Source organism: Schistocerca serialis, chromosome 11 (genome assembly GCF_023864345.2).
Source record: "Schistocerca serialis cubense isolate TAMUIC-IGC-003099 chromosome 11, iqSchSeri2.2, whole genome shotgun sequence".
Lineage (NCBI taxonomy): Eukaryota > Metazoa > Arthropoda > Insecta > Orthoptera > Acrididae > Schistocerca > Schistocerca serialis.
The window spans coordinates 131,837,116-131,864,129 of record NC_064648.1 but is presented as its reverse complement, the minus strand read 5'-3'; the positions used below and the strand labels follow the sequence as shown (position 1 = coordinate 131,864,129).

Genomic DNA, 27,014 nt, shown 5'->3' with positions numbered 1-27,014 from the left:
CAGAAAGCAGACGGCAGTTATAACAGTCAAGGGACATGAAAGGGAAGCGGTGTTTGGGAAGGGAGTGAGACAGGTTTGTAGCCTCTCTCCGATGTTATTCAATCTGTATATTGAGCAAGCAGTAAAGGAAACAAAAGTAAAATTCGAAGTAGGTATTAAAATCCATGGAGAAGGAATAAAAACTTTGAGGTTCGTCGATGACATTGTAATTCTGTCAGAGACAGCAAACGACTAGCAAGAGCAGTTGAACAGAATGGGCAGTGGCTTGAAAGAAGGATATAAGATGAACATCAACAAAAGCGAAACGAGGATAATAGAATGAAGTCGAATTAAATCGGGCGATGCTGAGGGATTTAGATTAGGAAATGAGACACTTAAAGTAGTAACGGAGTTTTGCTATTTGGGGAGCAATATAACTGATGATGGTGGAAGTAGAGAGGATATACAGTGTAGACTGGCAATGCCAAGGAAAGCGTTTCTGAAGAAGAGAAATTTGTTAATACCGGGTATAGATTTAAGATGTAAGTGTCAGGAAGTCGTTTCTGAAAGCATTTGTATGGAATGTAGCCATGTATGGAAGTGAAACGTGGACGATAAATAGTTTGGACAAGAAGAGAATTGAAGCTTTCGAAATGTTGTGCTACAGAAGAATGCTGAAGATTAGATGGGTAGATCACATAACTAATGAGGAGGTATTGAATAGAATTGGGCAGAAGGGGAGTTGGTGGCACAACTTGACTAGAAGAGGGGATCGGTGGGTAGGACATGTTCTGAGGCATCAAGGGATCACCAACTTGGTATTGGAGGACAGCGTGGAGGGTAAAAATCGTAGTCGGAGACCAAGTGATGAATACCCTAAACAGGTTCAGAAGGATGTAGGTTGCAGTAGGTACTTGGAGATGAAGAGGCTTGCAAACAGTAGAGTAGCATGGAGAGTTGCTTCAAACTAGTCTCAGGACTGAAGACCACAACAACAACATCGAAAGAATACAAAATTTCGATGAAGTATTTTGTGGTCATTCGTGTTTGGTTTCTTTAAAAATATTATCCATGTATTATATGCTTAATTATATTTTAATTTGAATAAAAGGACATTTTTGGAAAAAAATGCAATGCTGATTTACAAAAAATAAATTTTTTTTCTATCATTAGAACCTAAAGATTTTCAATCTAAATTCATAGATTTTCAGTCTTCAGTACATACACAACTGAATGTTTGAATATACAAGTTCACAAAAAAAAACTAAATACTATTTCTAAAGTAACTGAAGCTTACATTGAGTTTAAAGATAGAAGACTTGCGATAGTAAATGATCCAGTTGTAGCGAAAGATGTAGTTCACAAACTTCATTTACAAAATGAATTATCAAATCTTGTTAGAAGGACTGACTATACAAGTATTTTAACACTGTTGAGTAATTGTAATAATAAACAAGAACTTAGTAATAACGTGACAAAAAAGGAAATGAAAGAGTATTTTCATCAATAGATTTCACTTTGTAATTAAATGAATTAAAAAATGTAGTCGTAAAGTATGCAATAAACAAATTATTGAATTTCTTTTATGACTGGAGACGAACAAAAAATGCCTAACTTCAAAGAATATGATTTGATAATTTAAAAAAGTACTTGTTGTCGACAAAAACTTACAAAGAAATTTTAAGTTTGATTATTTTGATATTTCGATTAGTGTTGCAGATAGACTTTATAAAATAGCTCCTGAAGTTCTAGGAATAAAAATAGTTAAGAAATCAAATATTCTGTTACATTAAAAGATTCTGTTAACTCTATTCTATCTGATGTAAAGCTAATTCTCTCTGCTGAAATAATTTAATTGTTTTTTGTCTATATAAATGCAGAACGATAATTACATTTGTTGTCTGAAGTGCAATAACTATAGTGAAACTCTTCGTCCTCTCAGATTAAAACTAAAAATGGAAAACAGTGAATTGTAGGTCTTTGTTCAATTTGTAAAACGAAAAAAAAACAAATAAAATCGTTTAAAAAGTTTGTAGGTGATGGCTGAAATATTCGTGAAGAAATGATTAATGAATTATATAAACCAATTAGAAAGAATTGAAAAGAAAAAATTTAATTTCTTTTGGAATAAATAATTTATGGAAAGCTGATTTAGTCAAAACTGTTTCTGGAAAGTTAAAAGCAATTTCCAAAATAAATATATGGTATAAATATTTGTTAACTGCTACAGATATTTTTTCAGAATTTGCTTTGGCTTTCCAATTAAAGATAAAGCAGGTAAAAATATAGGTGATTCTTACAAGAAAGTATTTGAAAACCAAAAGAATTGCAAACTGATAATGACAAGAAGTTTATAAAAATAATTTCAAGAATTAATGAAAAAACATAACATTAATTATTATTCATATTTTAATGAATTAAAGACATCTTTTGTTGAACGATTTTATAGTCCAGTAAAAGAGAAGATGTGGAAGAAATTTTATCTTCGAGGAAATTATAAATGGATTGACTTGTTTCGAAATTAATTGATAATAACATAAAACATACAATTATAAAAATGGCCCCATGGGACGTTAATGAAGAAACTGAAAAAATCTGTTTAGATAACGAATTTGTTAGATACTGAACCTAAATGTAGAATTGGAGACAAAGTTAGGTTATACAGCAAATTAGTCAACAGGAATTTCCGAAATTGAAGATTTAAATAATTCCGGTCCAATCACATATAAATTGAAACATTTAAATTGCGAAATTTTTATGGAAAAGAATTAATGAAAACGAATTTTCCAGAGTTTTAAATTGTTGTAAAGCTTTAATGAAGAGAGTTATAACGTTTATGTTAAATGGTTGGTTTTCGATAATTTAGACAATAGTTGGGTAAATAAAACATAATTAATTTTTTAAATATAAATGGAGCAAGGTGCTTTCCATAACCTCATTGATTTTCAAAAGCATGTCAAACATTTCATATGTGGAATTCCAAGTCGTAGTACAATCTTGTTTGATTGTCGAAATAGGTTACCCATTTATGTCTGAATATTATGTAATTTCTCAAGTGGTTGAGGACTTCTTTTTCAAAATTCCATTATTGTCTCCACTTTTGTCCTTGTGTCTATAATTGATTTAAGGCTTGCTTGCACAATTAAATTCAGTGTATGTGCAAAACAAGGTACATGCCACCATTGCACACAAATCTGCCTTCACCTTATTAGGTGCATTATCTGTAATGCAAGCTACAATCTTATTGGTAATACCCCAAACTGAGGTTACAATTTGTAAGTCACTAGAAATGTTTTCAGCTGTATGCTTGTCATGGAATTTAAAACTAGATAACAAATATGACTTCAGTTTGCAGTTTTCACTCATGAGTTGAGCAGTCACTGCAATATAATTCTCATTTTTCACAGATGTCCGTCCATCAGTCATAATGCAGATGTACTACTGTAGATCTTACTCACACTAGTGCACTGTTGAACACTTGAGAGAGTAAACTATTGGAGAGTGTTTTTCTATTGGGAGGTACATAGTTTTCATTTTATAAATAAGTCATTTTTCTAAACTCTACACTCTCAGCTACAATAAATGGGAGATATTCCTTAACGACAAGTCTTAAAATCTGTTTGTCTATTTTGGCTCGTTTAGATGAAGGCTTTGGTCTTGATGCAAATCTGGTAATCTTTGTTGGGCTACCACACTTACTCATAACTGAACCAGTAGAAGTGCTGGATATTTCTTGCACAGACTGTTCATCTGGACGCACAGGCACTGAAATGACAGATTCCTGAACAGTTGCTGTGGAATCTGAAATGGCTTTCTCACTGCTCAGATTCATAAAAACTGGTTTCGACAGAGTTTCTTTTAATTATCTGTGGGGTGCTTATATCACAAATGTCTGTTTAAGCGAGAAGTAGAACAGTGACAAGCACAAGTTACACTTAATTTTCTCAGGACTGATTTTCATAAAATAATCCCACACTGGGTTTCATAATGCCATATCTGAAGACAGAAGAACTAACTTGACGGATCTGCAGATGGGAGCAAATTGCAGAAACAACAGATTCGCTATTGGTATTCTCAGATTCTGTGAGTATGGGTAATATACCCCTCCTGCTAATTTTAATGTACAAAAAACGAATTATTGTGAATAACAGGCACATTGACTATAGACTCACAAATAATCCATGTAATTCGAACAAATAACAAAATAAGAGAGAAAAAATTTTTTGTCACCCAAGCTATTTCGAACCATTACCATAAATCCACCATGCTTCTCAGGCTGTTCCATTCATCGTTAGACCAGCAGTGATGTGACCATCAGATTGCTAACAATTATACATCCATCCAATTTATGTATACATCTAAAAACTGCCCTCTATGCCTTTTTTTATTCAAAGCATTGCAGGTTTACTTGCGTTTTTAACATGATAACTGTACATGAACAGAGAAGCGTATATTATAAAAGATGTGTTATGTAACTGAATGGTTTTCACTGTTTTGTTATTTTGAATGCGAATAGTGTGCGTTATTTCATTGTTTGTTAGTGTTTATAAAGCAGATATTACGCCATTTCAGAATATGGAAGTCAATTAGGAACGAAGCTTTAATATCATAAATCTTAAGTTTCATGCTGTTGTTCGTCAAAAAGATTTCGACACTCTTGAAAATGTTCATGAAGTGACATATTAAATGTGTTTCATGAAGTGGCATATTAAATATGTTTCATGAAGTGGCATATTAAATATGTTTCAGTATCTGTGCCAAGCCCGAATCTCGTCCGAGACAGAGTGGAATGAAACATCATTATTTCGATACAGTTAAGGGTACTGAAACAGCTTTATTTTGTAACAACGATACAGTTTCATTCTGGGTCGAGATCGAATCTGGCCCCTTTATCCGAGACAGAGTGAAATGATACACCACTGTTTCGAAACAGTAGAACGTAGCCATTTCGAAACACTGAAAGAGTTCCGCATATTGATACACTGTATTGAAACATAGAAACAGCGGCCAAGTGTACTGTATATAATCACTGTATTCGCTGTTTGAATATATTTTGTATGTTAAGTATGTTCACCAAGTTAGTAGCTGTAATGTAGTTTGAACACTGTGCTCACAGTCTTAATAATTTTGGTATTTACAGATTTCTGAAATATCAAGTCTATTCACTGTCAATAGCGTGAAATATGTTTATTGTGATTTGTACAAAAGACGAAGCCTATTTCACCATGTGTGTATCCAGTAACTGCTAATCATGAACGCTGATTAGTTTCGAAATGAGTTATCCATACACTCGTAATTTACGAAAATTTTCAAAAATTAGTTTCGAAAATGTACAAAAATTCTCAAAAATAACCTATTTCTCACGTAATTATACAAGGAAACCACAGAACGAATGGTTTGAACGTGGATAGGCCTACTATAGTCAAAAACTTTAAGAGAGCATGTATAGGTTTCAGTCTATAATTGACGATAGCTGTTCAACATCTTTTAATATAAATGTGAAAGCTTTCTGAAACAATGTTTTATTAATTAATCAGTACGTGCACAACAACAACTACACACCTCAGAGCACATAATAACCACTGAGTAATTACATCATAAAGCAGGAAACAAAATAACTGTTGAGACCAATTTGCACATCTTAACATGCCCCCTTAAACTAACATTGACATATAGTGTAAAGTCTAAACGTACAGTCACTTCTTCGCTTATTTCACAAGGCCACAGATACTAAACATGTTTCCATCTGGCATTGCTAAGTGGTTTTGCGAAAGCATCAGCTAACATTTCTTCAGAAGACAGATGTTCAACATTAATAACAACTGACTCAACATGCTTTCTTATAAAATGATACTTTATATATGTATATATATATGCTTTTATCTAGAGTTTGCCACTGCATTCTTGGCAAACTCAATAGTTCCTTTATCATCACAACATACTGTAAATGACTTTATGACACTGCATGGATCTACCTCAAACATAAATTGTCTTAACCAGAGTAAATCTTCAACAGTTGATGTCAAGGCCACATGTTCAGCTTCAAAAGTAGGAAGTGCAGTAGTTTTTTGTTTTCTACTAGACCACGAAATTAAAGAGCCTTACAATTTTATGGATGAACCAGCTACAGAGTGTCTGTCATTGATTTTATTTCCCCATCTGCATCACTGAAGGCCATTATTTCTCTGTTACCATCTCTAGAAAATCCTAGCTTGTAGTCCATGTTTCCCTTTAAATATCTAAACAATCTTTCTACTGACAACCAATAAATCTTTTTAAAACATTTATTATATATGCTAAGGAGATTTGCAGCGAAACACATGTCTGGTATGGAGATTCAGGATAGCTATAGAAGACTTTCTATTGCTTTTTGATATGGTACCTCCATATCACATGATTCTACTACCACAATGCCCAAACCAAGTGGTGTTGACGCCAGTGTGGCTTCACTCATTCCAAATTTCTGCAGAACGTTTTTTGTAAGGGATTTCTGGGAGATCCAAATTTTTCCTTTATCATAATCCTGTTTAATTTCCACGCCTAGGCATTGGCATATCTGTCGTAAAACTTTTATCTCAAAAAATCTCTGCAAATAATTTTTGAATTGATCCAGAACACTTCTGTCATTTGAGAATAATAACATATCATCGACATATAAAGCTATGATGACTGGTTTGGTGCAATCTCTGTGAAAATAGATATATGGATCAGTGTTTGATCTGTTCAATTTCAGTTTTCTTAACACCTCATCAATTTTTCAGATTCCAATTCGTATCAGCCTGTTTGAGTCTATAAACAGCTTTCTTCAGCCTCCAGGAGTTGGAAACTTTTCTGGTTGAATGACACAAATGTCTTCATTTAAGTCCTCATAGAGATAAGTAGCAGTGATGTCAACATTGTCGATCTCCAGGTTCTCTCTAGCTGCCGTAGACAGGAATTGTTTAATGGATGCATGCTTGACCACTAGTGTGAAGGTTTCCTGTACTCGAGCACATCCTTTTACCACTAGGCATGTCTCAAATGTGTCTGGTGTACTGCTAGACCCAGGCTTTATTTTTAATATCCGCTTAGTCTCGAGTGGTTTGTGTCCCCATGTCTGCTGGGTAGCTCTACTTTTTCAAATGTGTTACTACAAACTATAGATGAGAATTCTTTCTTCATTGCTTTTTCCATTCTTCATTATTTGTCCCTTCCAAGGGTTATTTGACATCAATGTCTTCACTTGGAAGTCCTTCTTTCAAATAGTAAGTAACAGTGGCAGCTCGTGAGTATACATTCTGGGTGTTCACAAATTTTTAGATTCAGATAAATTTGAGAGTGTGAAATTAATTTTACAGATTTATACAACTACAGCCACTGAAAATAATAATGAAAACATTAATAATAATAATAATAATTATTATTATTATTATTATAAGATGCATAACTTACCTGACAAAATAAATAATTATTTTTGTGGAATTTTGTTGTTTGGTGCCTAATTAAGTACAGTTTAGGGCAATAACGAAATAATATGTAGGGTTTCGCAACTCTACGTTTTTCATTTTTGTGTAAGTGGGAGTTTTTGTCTTTTCTATTTTATTCAGAGAAATGTAATATGCACACAAACGAAGTTGACGTTCGGCACGGTGGCTGATAGCAGCGACAATAAAGACATATCCCATTTACAGTCGCTTCCATCAGCCACCGTGCCGAATGTCAACTTTGTTCTCACGAATACTACAAGATGCCTGAGAGACGTATTAGTCCACGCATTTACTTCTGGGCTGAAAATGGGATATTCTTACGCTGTGCACTGCACCCATACAGCAACTTGTGCTAACTGTGTACTTTCCTTATTAAATGTTCGCTTGTATAAATCATGCTTATCTGATTTCGTCACTCTCTCAATCAACGAATCTATTTTTGGAGGCCCTGGTTCTTTTGCGGCTAACTTTTCCCGGTAATTTACTTTTCTGTCCACAAACTGAAATTTTCACTCTGCAGCAGCATGTGCTCTGATATGGAACTTCCCTGCGATTGAAACTGTATGCCGGACCAAGACTCGAACTCGGGACCTTTGCCTCTTGTGGGCAAGTTCTCTACAGAGGCAAGTTCTCTATTGCCTCAGCTACCCAATGAAGACTCACGACCCATTCTCACAGCTTTACTTTTCTCTTAGCGTTTAAAATAGATTCAACATAGTTCATGTATACACTGCAGACGAAAGCTGATTGCCGCACAGTAAACAACCTACTCCAAACACAAAGTGCCGCCTGTGGAAATGATTAAATTCAGGTAGTTATGTCTACCAATATGGTTACTTGAGTAGAATACAAATGAGGCGCTGAGAGCCACAAGGGCCTAAAGCACACTGCTATCGATCCCACATTTAAGTGAATATCACAGAAATCAGTGATACAGCTTTCTGTGAATATTCATAAATGTAGTGTGGACCTGCAGTACAGATGAACCTGACTCACCATAAGAGCAACAGATTTCAGAAGCATGAATGACTGCTACAACCTCACTTTCGAAGATCAACAGATTTCAGAAGCGTGAATGAATGCTACAATCTCACAATCGTTGATGTGTTTCGGGCCCTTATGTGCTCACAAGGGAAACTACCCTCAGATTTAGTGGTAAGATGGCCCAGTGGATAGCCCATCAAAAACTGAACCCAGATGAAGCATGAAAACAGGAAGAAATTGCACTGAACTGTGGAAAAAAAGCAAACTAGGAACCGTGAAAAGTCCAAGCTTAACAAGTGCAATATAGAGAGAAAATGAATAGCTACAGCGTCATGGGTAAGTGTTCACAGTAACAAACTGTTATGCGGGCGAGCCATGTTCAAAACTCTCTCATAGCAAAGAATTTGATTTTTTTTTTACTTGAAAATATTGTGAACTGTCTGTCTGGTCATTGAAATGTTTACTCCCTTTCTGTAGTCTTGGTAGTTGTCATACTATACACTGGTTGTAGAATATAAATCATGTGGTAAGAATGCATTACTGTCACAAGCAAACGTGATGAATAGTGAAGATAACAAGAGACATCTCACAGAAATTAAAACAACAAATAAATGGGAGTGAACTATGTTACAACAAAAGAATTCGAGATTCAAAACTTTCAAAGTGGAATGCAACTTCAGAAACTTTAAAAAGACATGTTTTGACAGAGCACGGACAAACTGTGTGACTGTGAAACTGTTGCGTTCATTTGTAGCAACTAATGTGGTTCCATCATTTCCTTGGGAATGATGACATACGAATACCTAAATTGGGCAAGGAGACATTTCTCATTCAATCACCTAGCTACAAATTAGGTGTGCCGATAAGAGATTCCTATCATATGACACACATGCCATCACTAATGCCGTGTGTGACAGTCCAGACGTGTTTTCCAGTGGAGGATTCGGTGGACTTGTCGCCTTGTCTTCAAACGTTTGCAGTTCCCATTGGAAAGCCACTTAATTTCGGCTGCTAATAGAGTAGTTGTGCAGAATCAACTGTTATTGTAGGTCCCTTCCTTACACTTTGCTGTTGCAAACGGATGTTATACCGCAACACAGACACAACTTTGAATACAGTGAAAAAAAGAAACGCCGTAGTTTCGAACATGGCTTACCAGCGTGGTAATCCTACACCATAACCACTTAACCATGATGCCACTAGTCTGCTAAGTTTTATCATACTGCACTTTTGTTTTTGGACTGTTCACTGTTTCTATTTTACTTTTTTTCACATTTCAGTACATCTTCTTCCTGGTTTAATGCTTGATCTGTGTTCAGTTTTTGACATTCACTGGGCCCTCTTACCACCAAAACTTAGGAGGGGCGCCATGGGAGTTTCCCTTGTCAGCACCTCAAATGAATTACTGTATAACATCCATAGCTTAATACTCTATGGCTCATTCAGAAACCCACTAAACAGGTTTACTGTCAGTACAACTTTAACATATACTGACATCCGGTCTAATTTTACTACAGTATATAGTGAGTGAATTAGCATATCTGAGGATTGTGCTATCATCTAGCAGGATTTATGTCTAGCGAATGGGGATAAAAGTCTCCCACAGTGTGCTAGCATCTGGCGGCACTGACATAAACTTCTAGTTGTGTGCCAAGGGATAGCTGTGTACATCGTGAACTGTGCACTTTGTTGATCAAACCAGTATGCATTTGGCCCATAAGGCAATTACATCACGCGAGTTGCGCATGTGCAAAAGCTCCTTAAAACGTGCACAACTCAAGGTGTGCTCGCGACCCCGTTGCCAAGTTTCATGGAGTCTAGAGGTGCAATAGCACAGTAGATTTAAGTGCCATATCTTTCAGACTACGGCATTTATGTTACGTTTAACAGCATTCAAGAAACATAACCAATAAATCCGCAAGGTGCCGAAAGTTAGAGTGTTCATGTGCTATTGTGCTCTTACACAGCAGCCACCATCGGTAAATAACCTGATCAAGCCATGTCTTGGGGTTTGGTTCTCTGTTTGATCTTCAAGGTGTAACCTCTTGAAGTATGTTTTGATTCTCGTGACCCTCGTGTTGAGCTTCAGTTTCTATTGAACCACTGTCAAAGCCATAAAGATTAGATTAGTTTTTTTTTCTCCATACTCGGCAATCCACCTGACGGTGTGTGGCGGAGGGTACCCTAAGTACCTCTATCGGTTCTCCCTTCTATTCCAGTCTCGTATCGTTCGTGGAAAGGAGGATTGTCGGTATGCTTCTGTGTGGGCTCTAATCTCTCTGATTTTATCCTCATGGTCTCTTCGCGAGATATACGTAGGAGGGAGCAGTATACTGCTTGACTCTTCGGTGAAGGTATGTTCTCGAAACTTTAACAAAAGCCAGTACCGAGCTACTGAACGTCTCTTCTGCAGAGTCTTCCACTGGAGATTATCTATCATCTCCGTAACGCTTTCGCGATTATTAAATGATCCTGTAACGAAGCGCGCTGCTCTCCGTTGGATCTTCTCTATCTCTTCTATCAACCCTATCTGGTACGGATCCCACACTGCTGAGCAGTATTCAAGCAGTGGGCGAACAAGCGTACTGTAACCTACTTCGTTTGTTTTCGGATTGCATTTCCTTAGGATTCTTCCAATGAATCTCAGTCTGGCATCTACTTTACCAACGATCAACTTTATATGATCATTCCATTTTAAATCACTCCTAATGCGTACTCCCAGATAATTTATGGAATTAACTGCTTCCAGTTGCTGACCTGCTATTTTGTAGCTAAATGATGAGGGATCTATCTTTCTATGTATTCGCAGCACATTACACTTGTCTACATTGAGATTCAATTGCCATTCCCTGCACCATGCGTCAATTCGCTGCAGATCCTCCTGCATTTCAGTACAATTTTCCATTGTTTCAACCTCTCGATACATCACAGCATCATCTGCAAAAAGCCTCAGTGAACTTCCCATGTCATCCACCAGGTCATTTATGTATATTGTGAATAGCAACAGTCCTATGACACTCCCCTGCGGCACACCTGAAATCACTCTTACTTAGGAAGACTTCTCTCCATTGAGAACGACATGCTGCGTTCTGTTATCTAGGAGCTCCTCAATCCAATCACACAATTGGTCTGATAGTCCACATGCTCTTACTTTGTTCATTAAACGACTGTGGGGAACTGTATCGAACGCCTTGCGGAAGTCAAGAAACACGGCATCTACTTGGGAACCCGTGTCTATGGCCCTCTGAGTCTCGTGGACGAATAGCGCGAACTGGGTTTCACACGATCGTCTTTTTCGAAACCCATGCTGATTGCTACAGAGTAGATTTCTAGTCTCCAGAAAAGTCATTATACTGGAACATAATACGTGTTCCAAAATTCTACAACTGATGGACGTTAGAGATATAGGCCTATAGTTCTGCACATCTGTTCGAAGTCCCTTCTTGAAAACGGGGATGACCTGTGCCCTTTTCCAATCCTTTGGAACGCTACGCTCTTCTAGAGACCTACGGTACACCGCTGCAAGAAGGGGGGCAAGTTCCTTCGCGTACTCTGTGTAAAATCGAACTGGTATCCCATCAGGTCCAGCGGCCTTTCCTCTTTTGAACGATTTTAATTGTTTCTCTATCCCTCTGTCGTCTATTTCGGTATCTACCATTTTGTCATCTGTGCGACAATCTAGAGAAGGAACTACAGTGCAGTCTTCCTCTGTGAAACAACTTTGGAAAAAGACATTTAGTATTTCGGCCTTTAGTCTGTCATCCTCTGTTTCAGTACCATTTTGGTCACAGAGTGTCTGGACATTTTGTTTTGATCCACCTACCGCTTTGACATAAGACCAAAATTTCTTAGGATTCTCTGCCAAGTCAGTACATAGAACTTTACTTTCGAATTCATTGAACGCCTCTCGCATAGCCCTCCTCACACTACATTTCGCTTCGCGTAATTTTTGTTTGTCTGCAAGGCTTTGGCTGTGTTTATGTTTGCTGTGAAGTTCCCTTTACTTCCGCAGCAGTTTTCTAACTCGGTTGTTGTACCACGGTGGCTCTTTACCATCTCTTACGATCTTGCTTGGCACATACTCATCTAACGCATATTGTACGATGGTTTTGAACTTTGTCCACTGATCCTCAACACTATCTGTACTTGAGACAAAACTTTTGTGTTGAGCCGTCAGATACTCTGTAATCTGCTATTTGTCACTTTTGCTAAACAGAAAAATCTTCCTACCCTTTTTAATATTTCTATTTAGTTTCATTCCAATTGATCCGTAGTGAGGAGGTCCTCCAGGATGTAGAACATGTCAGAAAAGCAACAATACATGACAAATATTTACAACTAAAACAAATAACAAATAAATAAAAGGTTTCATTATCACAGTCTTCTGATTTAATCTCTTCTTCAGTTTGTAAAGTACTGATGTCCTGAACAACTGCTTCTTGTTCCACTCATAACACATTTGTGGTCTTTGGTTCCTCTGTCTTCGAACCCGAAAAACTCCCATCCTCCTAGAATTTTACATCCCTGCTGACATTTATCGGGCTGTCTCTGTATTGATAAACTGATAGCCTTTGGTGACCTAACAGTAGCCTACAAATGTCAAATTCTGTGACTTCTTATCCAACTCTTTGTGATGGGGTTTCGGAATGTGAACCATTGCACTGCAACCAAAAATTCTCAAATGTGATAAACAAGGCTTCCTATGTCAAAGCTCATGTGGTGTCTTATCTCCTAGTGTGGTGGTCGGTGAACGATTTGACAGGGGGGAGCTGTAGACGCAGCTTCAGACCAATACTCCTTTGGTAGGTTAGCATCGAACATCATGGTACAAGTCTTTTCAACAATATCCTCTCGGTTATACCATTTTGCTGTGGACTGTAACGTACTGTGAGCTGGTGCATAATACCTTGAGAAGCCAGAAATTCTTTTAGTTGATCGTTGACATACTCCCTTCCAATGTCAGACTGCAACTTCTTGATATTTCTCCCTGTTTACTTTTCCACCATGGCTTTGAAGATTTTAAATATCTGTGTTACCTCAGATTTTTTCTGCAAGAAATAAACAAACTTGATTACTGAAAAACCATCAATAAATGTGAGAAACTAATGATTTGCACCAATAGACGCTGTCTCCATTTGCCCACACAAATCAGAATGTACTAAGATGTCGTTAATATACCTTTTGCTAAGTTTGAGTACAAGACGTGGCTGTTTACCCATGATGCACAACTCACAGGGATCCTTAACCACAATATCTTCATTTAGTCCTGTCGAAACCTTTGACAACTTCAGCGTATTTTTACGAGTCATATGTCCTAGCCTGCGATGCCATAAGTATCCACTATCTTTTGTATAATAGCACTGTTTTATTTTATTTGTATTTAAACATTAGATGTCATTCTTAGGCTATGCTTTGACAATTAGTTTACCTTCATCCCACCTTTTTTGTTAAAAGTCGCTTTATGCCCTTTACTTACAATTTTACTGAGAGCAGATTTACAGCTGAGTTTGGGATATGAATGACGTCAGATACTTCTACTTCTATTGTTCTATCACAAGTATAGAAGATCAGATTAACACTTCCAGTAGTCTTTGCTACAAAGGCATCATCTCCCACACTGGTCACTAAACTATTGCATAGCTTGACATTATGAAGCTTGCTTCCGTCATTAGTAATGTGAGCCGAGGCACAGGAATCTAAATACTACATATCCTTTTCGTGAGACTATTTAACACCAGATGCAAGAAAAGCTTTCTTTTGTTGTTTCTGTTTCCTAAATACACTATTGGCCATTAAAATTGCTACACTAAGAAGAAATGCAGATGATAAACGGGTATTCATTGGACAAATATATTATACTAGAACTGACATGTGATTACATTTTCATGCAATTTGGGTGCATGGATCCTGAGAAATCAGTACCCAGAACAACCACCTCTGGCCGTAATAACGGCCTTGATACGCCTGGGCATTCAGTCAAACAGAGCTTGGATGGCGTGTAGAGGTACAGCTGCCCATGCAGCTTCAACACGATACCACAGTTCATCAAGAGTAGTAAATGTCGTATTGTGACGAGCCAGTTGCTCGGCCACCATTGACCAAACGTTTTCAGTTGGTAAGAGATCTGGAGAATGTGCTGGCCAAGGCAGCAGCCGAACATTTTCTGTATCCAGAAGGGCCCGTACAGGACCTGCAACATGCGGTCGTGCATTATCCTGCTGAAATGTAGTGTTTTGCAGGGATCGAATGAAGGGTAGAGCCACAGGTCGTAACACATCTGAAATGTAACGTCCGCTGTTCAAAGTGCCGTCAATGCGAAGAAGAGGTGACCGAGACGTGTAACCAATGGCACCCCGTACCATCACGCTGGATGATACGCCAGTATGGTGGTGACGAATACATGCTTCCAATATGTGTTCACCGCAATGTCACCAAACACAGATGCGACCATCATGATGCTGTAAACAGAACCTGGATTCATCCGAAAAAATGACGTTTTGCCATTTGCGCACCCAGGTTCGTCGTCGAGTACACCATCGCAGGCGCTCCTGTCTGTGATGCAGCGTCGGGGGTAACTACAGCCACGGTCTCCACGCTGATAGTCCATGCTGCTACAAACTTCGTCGAACTGTTCGTGCAGATGGTTGTTGACTTGCAAACATCCCCATCTGTCGACTCAGGGATCGAGATGTGGCTGCACGATCCGTTACAGCAGTGCGCATAAGATGCCTGTCATCTCGACTGCTAGTGATGCGAGGCCGTTGGAATTCAGCACGATGTTCCGTATTACCCTCCTGAACCCACCGATTCCATATTCTGCTTACAGTCATTGGATCTCGACCAACGCGAGCAGCAATGTCGCGATACGATAAACCGCAATCGCGACAGGCTACAATCCGACCTTTATCAAAGTCGGAAACGTGATGGTACGCATTTCTCCTCCTTACACGAGGCATCACAACAACGTTTCACCAGGCAACGTTGGTCAACTGCTGTTTGTGTATGAGAAATCGGTTGGAAACTTTCCTCATGTCAGCATGTAGGTGTCGTCACCGGCGCCAACCTTGTGTCAATGCTCTGAAAAGCTAATCATTTGCATATCACAGCATCTTCTTCCTGTCGGTTAAATTTCGCGTCTGTAGCACGTCATCTTCGTGGTGTAAAAATTTTAATGACCAGTAGTGTACATATCTGTCACCGTCATTTTTTGATGGCGTCCTCCTTTTTCGTCCTTGCTAGAACAATATTTAGCAATATGATTCGGTTTATTGTGCTTGTAGCATTTAATAATACGTTTTGTTGACCTCTTCTTGTTTGTATGTAGAACAAATTCTTCATTTCCATTTGAGTCTTCGGGTTTGTCGTCTTGTAGCAGTTTCATTTTAATGGAATCTCCCGTTATACGTGTGTGACTGTTTTCAAGTGCCATGATCATAGTCTGATAATGATCACGTAAGCCAGCCAGGACCAAAGTTCCTATTCACTCTTCTCTCACCGCAAACTTCATTTAATTTAATTTAAACGCGGTCGTTAATATTCGATCGCAGCAGTTGTCAACCGATTTGCATTTATCTAATTTGGTAGTGATCAATGATCTAAGTACGCACACTCTATGTGTGAGTCCTGAGTCATCAAAAGCTTTTTCCAAGGCCGTCCGTTCTGCTACCATATTTGTGTCCCTTATATGGGAATAATTCATCTTGTCCACGGAAAGTATAATCTGGGAATGTGCCTTTTTGTCTCTCTTCTTCCATAAATCGTCCCGTTTCGTCGGATCCGAAGGAAGGTTTTTAACAACGTGCCATAGTTCGCCATGGACCAATTACGCCTTCATGGCAAAATTCAGCGTCGAATAATTTTTACGTTGGCCGAGCGGTTCTAGGCGCTACAGTCTGGAACCGCGCGACCGCTACGGTCACAGGTTCGAATCGTGCCTCGGGCATGGATGTGTGTGATGTCCTTAAATTAGTTAGGTTTAAGTAGTTCTAAGTTCTAGGAGACTGACGACTTCAGAAGTTAAGTCGCATAGTGCTTTTTTAATTTTCACGCCTGATCAACTTATCCACCACTGGGAGTCCAGTTGGGGCTGTGCTACTCATTTTTAGCTTTGAGTGAGAGAAAAAAATGACGGCAGTCTGCACGCAAGAACGATCAATCGGCAAAATATAAATGATCGGCACAAGCGTAACTTTCAAACCGGCTCTGAATTTGCGCGCACGACTTGAATTTTAATATTTATAAGACCTTACTTTCACACCTGTGCCTGGACCAATAACCTTTTGTTAAGCATTTTTTAATACAAACGTGAAAGCTTCCTGAAAACAATGTTTTATTAAATAATCAGCGCGTGTATAACAACTAAACAAGTCAAAAGGTTCAAATGGCTCTAAGCACTATGGGACTTAACACCTGAGGTCATCAGTCCCCTAGTCTTAGAACTACTTAAACCAAACTAACCGGAGGACATCACACACATTCACGCCCGAGGCAGCATTCGAACCTGTGACGGCAGCAGCAGCGTGCTGAAGCGCCTAGAACAGCTCGACCAAAGGGGCCGGCTACACAAGTCAGAACACATAATAACCATCGAGTTATAACAACACAACGGAGTAAACAAAAAAACTATCGATATCAATTTACATATAATAACAACAATGGCACGTGTATATCACCGCGCACGCCTAAGTTCGAAACTTTACAGTACATCACAATACAAACGAGTTTTGATACAAGCAGACAAAGCGACGCGAACAATAAAACAGTCCACTCGTTAACAGGACTGATTAACGAATGAATTTTACTTTCTCTGACAAAATACAAAATTTTACTTTTTTCATGCCGAGTGAATATCATTCCTCTTTAGTGACAGGCTGACTGTAGCTGTCAAATTTTCCACTCCATGGCAGTCGAAATCACAAGACGCGTCGCCAACATCTGAAAAGCCGAGTCATTGAACACCAAGCTGTGTCTCGTGCACTACGGCAAAATATTGCAAAATGTGTTTCAAATGCCAGTTATCATACGTAGCATGGACGCAAAGGGACATCTGAGTCACGTCGTTGAAACTAACTAAAAAAAATTCGGTGATCTCTATACGTAGTACTGAGCATCTCTCATTGTTTCAGACGTTGGCAAAACATGTTTCCATCCAGAGTGCCTTGCAGGAACAGATGACTGCAGCGTGGCGTTGTGGAAGTTTGTAAATGAAACGGAGGGGCAGAAGTTTTGTTTATGCATTGTGCCGCTGGCACGCTGCGTTGTCGTGCACACATGTTGGCGACTGTGCTGGGTGTGGATTAAAATACGCACTACTATAACATATTTAGTATTGTAGACATCCAATAAGTGATTCATAACAGACGCAGACGTATACAAAGTGCCACCTTATCCTTGGCTTGACGATATTTTACGCCATAGAAACGCTTGTAGTTATTTGTGCTCGTTAAGTTCAAAATAAAATTGTCATAAATCCATATCTACTGCAGCTACGTGAATTGGTGTAAATCTGTGAGTGATATCTCACACTAATTACTTGTGTTACAATATTCACTTTGAATCGTTGTATATATGGTTGACGATTCAAGTGTGTTGTTTTATCAGCAGTGAGTGGGAATACAAGCCGATTAAAAGAAACTGACATCCGTGAATACTGAGCGTCAGCACACGCTTTGCCGACTCGTTTTGTCATGAAGGAAGAACCACTGGATGCTTTCTCGCCGGTCAACACGGTGAGAATGGATCCCTTTCCATTTCATAATTTTTTCTTCCACTCGTCGTGTTCCCTATATAGCATGGAGGTGGACAATCTCAGGGCCATGGAACGAGTCAAAAAATCCAGCAACAAAAGACAAGGAACAAGTGAAATACTACCGTGTGGCGTGTATTGCTTTAACAATGTACCAGGTTTAATTTTTCACACATTTTTATAAAATTTGCCTTGCGGTTTTAATGCCGAAATGTGCGTTAAGTAAGACAATTTGCGTTTAATGCGGCGCGTACGTAAACAGCAGACTACACTACAGATCAGTCTGATAACGACAGCCCGTATTCCACGTTCACAATTGTCGCCTTCGCCAATTTACAGCCATGCTATGCAGCTTAACCTAAACCTTGGGATGTGCTACAGCCAAGTCTGTCAACATTACCAAAAATTCAAATAGATGGAGTTGTAAATTTCTTGCTTTCTTATAACTCATTGTGGGAAGCTTAGCAAGTATCAAGTGTGCCTCACTATTATTCATTTCCTCCCCCCGACTCTCATTTTGTAACAGATGAGTCTGCCTGTCACAAGTGAAAGGAGAAATGGACCACCACCTTTTCACAAGAAAGATCGTAATCACAAACTTGACACAGTACAAATAATGGTTACAGTTAATGGATTTAAATCCAACATTGTTGATAACATTATTAAAAGAAACGAAACTGAATAAGCAAGCTAGATCCCACATGTGCCCAATGAGCATATACAGACATAAAGCTATTTATTTATGATATGATAGGAGAAATATTGGACAACTATTTACAACAAATATATACATTTCAACACAGGTAGATAAAATTTTAATTTCATAATGGGTTCAGGGCTTGAAGTCCAGGTCTGAAATCCATCAAGAATCTACTGCAAACAAATTGTGAAGATGTTCCATTGCCCTTTCCATTGATATCAAGGAACATTCAAATGTTTTGTGATGTACTGTACACTGCGCTTCGCTGCAGTCACATTCAAAGGAGGACTTCTGTCCCTGTTGATGCTCCACATTTGCCCTAACCTGTTTGATCTGATTCAGTATGCACGAGTGCGAGTGTCAACAAGGTAGAAGTAATGTTAGCTGAAACAGCAATAGTCTCTGACTGCATATGAAAGCACTATAGTTGGTGACCAGCTGAAGACTCTTGGAATGGTACCCAAGATGGTTCCTGTTAACTTGTGGAGTATATTGTTCTGAGTTTTGATTCGGATTACCGAAGCGTCCGATTCCACCCGTCTGCTTTGACCCATGACGTCACCAATATGGTGGAAACGACCATTCACCACGACTCCAAATAGCACCTATGACGCCATTACGTAAACATGACAACAAACATGAAAATAGATTGAAAAACCAACACACACATCTTCCTCCAAAAACATAATCAAACTAACGGGACAAGCATGGGAAATTGGAGGTTTTTGGGCGGGGATAAACTAAATATAAATACATATAAACACGCAGGGTCAGCAGCAGCTCACGATACCGAAACACATATCTATGACCGCGTTTTGGAATCGGACACTTCCCTTGACCTATATAGGTCAACAGCAGCTCACGATACCAAAACATAGATAGCTAAGAGAACATATTGAAATCAGACACTTCCCATTACCTATAAAGCTCAAAAACAACTAACGATACCAAAAAAATTTAAATCAAGTACTTCCCCAAAGATAGGTATCTAAATCAAGCCCAAGTGCCAATACCTAAACATTAACCACCAACACACGCAGTAAATACCACTGACCAAACAACACAGAAGAAAGAAAGAAGAAAAAAAAAAAATTCCACCCACAACCTACTAACCCCCCCCCCCCCCCCTCCACCCAACCTCCACCCTCCCTCCAAAGTCAAAACATCCATCAACAAAAATAAACAAAAACCAATCACACACTAAAACTAAAAAACAACTGCAACACAACAGATCCTCCACAATGTAATCATCAAACAACCACCCCACCCACCTACCTCCACAAACACTACCAACAACTACACGCCCACCCCCTCCCCCCGGCCGAGCCGGAGCACCCTCCCCTCCTCCCTGCCCCCCTCACAACACATCCTTAACCAACCACCTTCGGCCTATACATTTTACTAATAGCCCTTAAAAAAAGCTGAAAAATGCAATAGTCCTCAGTGACGCTCTTCCACCAACAATACTCAGCTAAATGAGACTTAACCACCCCCCCCCCAAAATCCCTCTATTGTATTTGTACATGCATGCCCCAGTCTCATAATTCTTGAATTCTGAACTATGTTTAACAAGTACATTATCATGCTCCCTCTCGCCGAACCCCCTATAAGATGAAGAAGCGTTGGAAACTATTGTGCTACCCTCCTCTATAAAATCTTCAATTAATCCCACCAATTCCCTTTTCATGTGCCCCTCCAAAATCCTAAAAGCACACACTGAAAAACCATCCCCAGATACAACAGCTCCCCACACCCATAAACCAACCGGAGACTTACCCCTCCCATACTTTCTCCTCCCAAACTGCGACTCGTCAACCTCCCCGACCACCTCAGGCCCACCCAACTTACCTTTGTACTTAATATATTCTGAACGAACTTCCCTACAAAATGAAAACCAGTCATACACCGTCCTTTCACTAACACCAGTTTCATGTGCACAAAAACTACGGGAGGATCTATAACAAAAATAATACGTCATCAGCACTATCTTGGCATGCCCAGCCTAGACCTCTCGAACCAGGTACCACACCTTATGGAACCCCATGGGTTGTCCCTACGTCATTGTCACATGTAGCAGTCTCTGGTCCGAGACACCGGAACTCTGGCCAACCGCATGTTCTGCCAACACACGCTGCACTTCAGCCAACAGCCCGAATAATTGTAAGAATTTTATCAGGGACAGCATATTGTCACCCGTTTCCGTTAGCAAACGAGAACTATTATATTTATCCGTCATATCCAAACCTAATAAAAGCAGCAAAAATTAAATTAAACGACTCATCATACGATGTACAGCAAACAGCTGTACAATAACTTTGACACAACAAAAACTTAATTCTTAACTCACTGAAACCAATTTCTGTTAAAGACCAGTCACAAACGACGCCTGAACAGATCAACCAGCAACACCAAAATTATCCCAATACACTACATAACACGCGAACCATAAACACACCACCAACTGCAACAAAACGTCAGTTACAAACACAACACACACATAAACTAAACACCGTGCTGTCGTGACGTCCCACACAACACCGCCCTTACATCCTGGGTCAAAACTGACAGGTGGGATCGGACGCGTCTGTTGAACCTTTTGATTTTAGTTGCCAGATTCCGGAGGTGGTTTATGTATGTCAGAGATGTTCGTAGTGGCATACCCAGGTATTTTAGAGCATGATCTCTAAACATGATGATAGGTTTGTGGTTTGTTCTGTAAGTGGAATATTGACACAATGGCCTTTTTAGGAGTTACTTGGACAGGGAGAGTTATGTGTGAAGTCTGATGTTAATGTTTCTTCAGCTTGCAGATCAAAAGTGATGCATTGTTGTTGTTGTTGTTGTGGTCTTCAGTCCTGAGACTGGTTTGATGCAGCTCTCCATGCTACTCTATCCTGTGCAAGCTTCTTCATCTCCCAGTACCTACTGCAACCTACATCCTTCTGAATCTGCTTAGTGTATTGATCTCTTGGTCTCCCTCTACAATTTTTACCCTCCACGCTGCCCTCCAATGCTAAATTTGTGATCCCTTGATGCCTCAAAACATGTCCTACCAACCGATCCCTTCTTCTAGTCAAGTTGTGCCACAAACTTCTCTTCTCCCCAATCCTATTCAATACCTCCTCATTAGTCACGTGATCTACGCACCTTATCTTCAGCATTCTTCTGTAGCACCACATTTCGAAAGCTTCTATTCTCTTCTTGTCCAAACTAGTTATCGTCCACGTTTCACTTCCATACATGGCTACACTCCATACAAATACTTTCAGAAACGGCTTCCTGACACTTAAATCTATACTCGACGTTAACAAATTTCTCTTCTTCAGAAACGATTTCCTTGCCATTGCCAGTCTACATTTTATATCCTCTCTACTTCGACCATCATCAGTTATTTTACTCCCTAAATAGCAAAACTCCTTTACTACTTTAAGTGTCTCATTTCCTAATCTAATCCCCTCAGCATCACCCGATTTAATTTGACTACATTCCATTATCCTCGTTTTGCTTTTGTTGATGTTCATCTTATATCCTCCTTTCAAGACACTGTCCATTCCGTTCAACTGCTCTTCCAAGTCCTTTGCTGTCTCTGACAGAATTACATTGTCATCGGCGAACATCAAAGATTTTACTTCTTCTCCATGAATTTTAATACCTACTCCGAATTTTTCTTTTGTTTCCTTTACTGCTTGCTCAATATACAGATTGAATAACATCGGGGATAGGCTACAACCCTGTCTCACTCCTTTCCCAACCACTGCTTCCCTTTCGTGCCCCTCGACTCTTATAACTGCCATCTGCTTTCTGTACAAATTGTAAATAGCCTTTCGCTCCCTGTATTTTACCCCTGCCACCTTCAGAATTTGAAAGAGAGTATTCCAGTTAACGTTGTCAAAAGCTTTCTCTAAGTCTACAAATGCTAGAAACGTAGGTTTGCCTTTTCTTAATCTTTCTTCTAAGATAAGTCGTAAGGTTAGTATTCCCTCACGTGTTCCAACATTTCTACGGAATCCAAACTGATCTTCCCCGAGGTCCGCTTCTACCAGTTTTTCCATTCGTCTGTAAAGAATTCGGGTTAGTATTTTGCAGCTGTGACTTATTAAACTGATAGTTCGGTAATTTTCACATCTGTCAACTTCTGCTTTCTTTGGTATTGGAATTATTATATTCTTCTTGAAGTCTGTGGGTATTTTGCCTGTCTCATACATCTTGCTCACCAGATGGTAGAGTTTTGTCATGACTGGCTCTCCCAAGGCCATCAGTAGTTCTAATGGAATGTTGTCTACTCCCGAGGCCTTGTTTCGACTCAGGTCTTTCAGTGCTCTGTCAAACTCTTCACGCAGTATCTTATCTCCCATTTCATCTTCATCTACATCCTCTTCCATTTCCATAATATTGTCCTCAAGTACATCGCCCTTGTATAAACCCTCTATATACTCCTTCCACCTTTCTGCCTTCCCTTCTTTGCTTAGAACTGATGCATAGCAGTTAGTATAGTAGTAGTAGTAGTAGTAGTAGTAGTTTTATTCATCTTTGTATCACTGTGTCAACAATATTGAACATTAGAATGTAAAAAAGTTTAAAAAACTTAATTACATGTAAACAGACACATACATACAGTTGCGACTTGATCATGCGGACCTCAGTTACACGTATTCACAATTATATAGATTATCAACCTTGAGCAAATATTTTTTTGCTCTAGTTCGTGCATGCATGGACATGTTGTGCCCGTGCCCCGCATGAACTCTGCCCCTTGCATTTCATTAATTTTTAAAAAATTATTTATTTAGATAGATAAAAAATCTACACTTCAAGCAGCGGAAGAACACACACATAAAAGACTGTTTTAATTGGCAAGCTTTCGGAGAAGGAAAAAGGCTGGAGAGGTCTAGGAAAAGGGGCAGATTTCGGGAAAGTCACCCTGAACCACGGGTCAGGGGAGAGTTACCATACGGGATGGGGAGGAAAGACTGATTGTTGGGGACTGCATGAGACGAGATTTGAAAACCTGATAGCTTAAAGGTGGAAGACAGGCCAATATTCAAGACAGAGATTACTACTAAAACACCATGGATGAGTTAATAAGACTGAAAAGCCAAGTGCATTGCACATAACAGGTGAGAGGGGGGCGGTCAGAAATAGACGGGAAAGACAATGAAAGATGTAGAAAACTAAAACGGAGTGAAGCATAGAGTAGTTACAGTAAAGAAGTGCGGAAACGTAAGAAATTAACGTAATTTACGGCCAGGCGGGTGTCGAGAATCGAGGACATGTTGCAGCGCTAGTTCCCACCTGCAGAGTTCTGAAAAACTGGGGTCTGGGGGAAGAATCCAGATGGCTCATCTGGTGAAACAGGTGCTGACGTCACGAATGTTATGTCCCAATCTTCGCAATATTTTTGTCAGACCCTATGCTGCTCCTGCACCCAACTCACTACCCTGTGGCTCCTACACCTGTGACCATTCACGCTACATGACTTGCCCTATGCACCCTCCACCATCTATAATAGCCCCATACCTGGCAAAACATATACTATAGAAGGGAGAGCCACCTGTGAAAGAACACGTCATGTACCAGTTACTGTGTAAACACTGTTCGGCCTTCTACATCAGCATGACTACCACCAAATTATCAGTTAGGACGAATGGGCATAAGCAGCAGATGTCAACTGGCAACTAGCAATATCCTGTTGCAGAGTGTGCTCTACAACATGATGTTCGTGACCTCGGCACCTGTTTCACCACACACACCATCTGCAGTCTTCCCCCAGATACCAGTTTCTCATAACTCCACAAGTGGGCACTAGCACTACAACGTGTCCTTGATTCTTACCACCCACCTGGCCATAATTTACGTTTATTTCTTCCATTTCAGCATTTCTTCGCTGTAACTACTCCTTGCTGCACTCCATTTTAATTTTCTACATCTTTCATTGTCTTTCCCGTCTATTTCTCATCGCCCCCCTCCCACCTGTTATGTACAATGCACTTAGCTTTTCACCCTTATTAACTCATCCAAGATGTTTTAGTAGTAATCTCTGTCTTGCATGTTACCCAGTCGCCCACCTTTAAGCTCTCAGCAATTATTCAAAATGACAGTCACAATCCCATTATTTATTTTGTCGCCAACCGGTTTCAACCCGCGATGGGTTCATCTTCAGGGCAATTTACGCTGTAAAGTCATAATATTAGCAAGTAATCATGTACATAATCTACAAGCAATTAGTCAAAGTTACATAAATAAACAGATTTTTATACCCATTTGGTCGCTCTCTGGAGTCTTCACCCTGCCTGTGCACGGTTGGTAACTATGCATGGTTGGTTCTCTGTGTGAGCTTAAATAACGGACAACAACACATGGGCAGACGGTAACGCCCTCCACAGTGACCGATGGTAGTTACATACTTAAGCAAGAAATCATAAATTTTAAAGTTTGTTCCAGTTGTAATATAAAACATAATAAATAATAATTATAACTAATTAAATCTCAAGAAATTTACAATTATTTAAAATTCAGATATCTGTTGTCCCATTCATTTTTCACATAATTTGTGGATGGAGTAGAGCCCTCTATCTTTTGTGGTAGGGACGCCGTTGCCATGGGCGATAGTAAATATCAAGCGCCCCCAGCGTCCCTACCACATGAGTGGCAAAAGAACAATAGTACACCACAAAAAAACAAGGAGAAACATGATGAACAGCGTGAAGGAGGTCAGAACGCAAAGTGGTGCTTATATGTCAGTAATATGCGACCTCCAGACCATATGTGAGCAAACACAGATCAGAAAATTGTAAGTAATTATTTTTTTACATTAAAAAATTGCATCGTGAACTGTTTGATAATCTAAAACTAACAAAATTGTATCATTATAGATCTCACTGATGATGCCTTAGAACAAGAAAAAGGCGAAACGCATACGGGATAAATAAATGAAGTGGCAGCAGGAAACGTAGTTTTATTTACAAAACAAGTATTAGTATCCTATGACTATAATATCAGTGAGTCACTGTTGGAATCAGCCAATTCGTACAAATACCTGGGTGTAACACTTTGTAGGAGTATGAAATGGAATGATCACATCGGTTCAGTTGTGGGGAATGCAGGTAGTTCATTGGTACAATTTCGAAGTAGGGCAATCAGTTTACAAAGGAGATTGCTTACAAATCACTCATGCGACTGGTTTTAGAATATTTCTCAAGTGAGTGGGAACCGTACCAAATAGGACTAATGAGGGATATTGAACGTATGCAGAAAAGGGCAGCACAAATTTTTGCAGGTTTATTTGATCCATGGGAGAGTGTTGCAGAGATACTGAAGAAACTGAACTCACAGAGTGTTGAAGGTAGACATAAAGTATCCCAAGAAAGTCTGCAGACAAAGTTTCAAGAACTGGCTTTAAATGATGACTCGAAGAATATACTACAATCCCCTACGTATCGTCCACATAGGGATGATGAGGATAAGATTAGAATAGTTACTGCATGCACAGACATGTTCAAAAATCATTCTTCCTGCACTCCACACAAGAATGGAACGGGAAGAAACCCTACTAACTGGTACAATGGGAGCAGAGATGTAGATGTAAATGTTGATGTAATACTTTGGAAATATGGAGCTTTGAAAATGAATGGATCATCTGTAGTAGCCCTGTATTGTTTAGCTAACAAGGAGTACATTAACCAATGTGATTGCCTTGCATGCATCTTTGTTATGGAGATTTGAACAGCAGTAGATCTTTATTAAATAACACTCTGTATTTTGTTTTATTCGGTAGTCCACTCCCTCTCCTCTGGACCTGATGACAGCATATCAAAGTGCACCATTTTTTCACATTTTCGGATTTTTATCTCATTATAAAATTTGCAATTTTTTGAATAAAGTAATACACATATCATTTATAAACTCACATGGGAAGCATTTTATTTTATTGAATGTAATCTACACTAGTTGAAAATGTTAAAATTCTTACTTGCATTACTTCAAGATCTAAGAAAATCAGTAATTTTTTATATAGAATGCTGTGGATTGCTGTGTTATGAATGTTAAATTATGTGTTTGTATTGGTAGCACTATCAAAAACAGTATCATATTGTCTCATAGTATAAATACATGTTGTATGTCAATGGTAAAACCACAAGAG

At 39.1% G+C, this 27,014-nt stretch overlaps 1 protein-coding gene across 5 annotated transcripts in view; it reads left to right on the top strand.

The window, feature by feature from the left end:
• The first annotated feature begins 17,603 nt into the window (after nucleotides 1–17,603).
• The window catches only part of LOC126426901 (zinc finger protein 239-like), an 87,866-nt gene continuing 78,455 nt past the window's right edge, over nucleotides 17,604–27,014 (top strand). For 2 of the 5 annotated variants that reach the window (XM_050089004.1, XM_050088999.1), the window contains exon 1: nucleotides 17,604–18,157. In XM_050089004.1, coding sequence (XP_049944961.1) covers nucleotides 18,116–18,157 — 42 coding nt within the window. In that variant the 5' untranslated portion in view covers nucleotides 17,604–18,115. The remainder of the gene's footprint in view (nucleotides 18,158–27,014) is intronic. The other 3 variants (XM_050089002.1, XM_050089001.1, XM_050089000.1) reach the window with 3 other exon arrangements.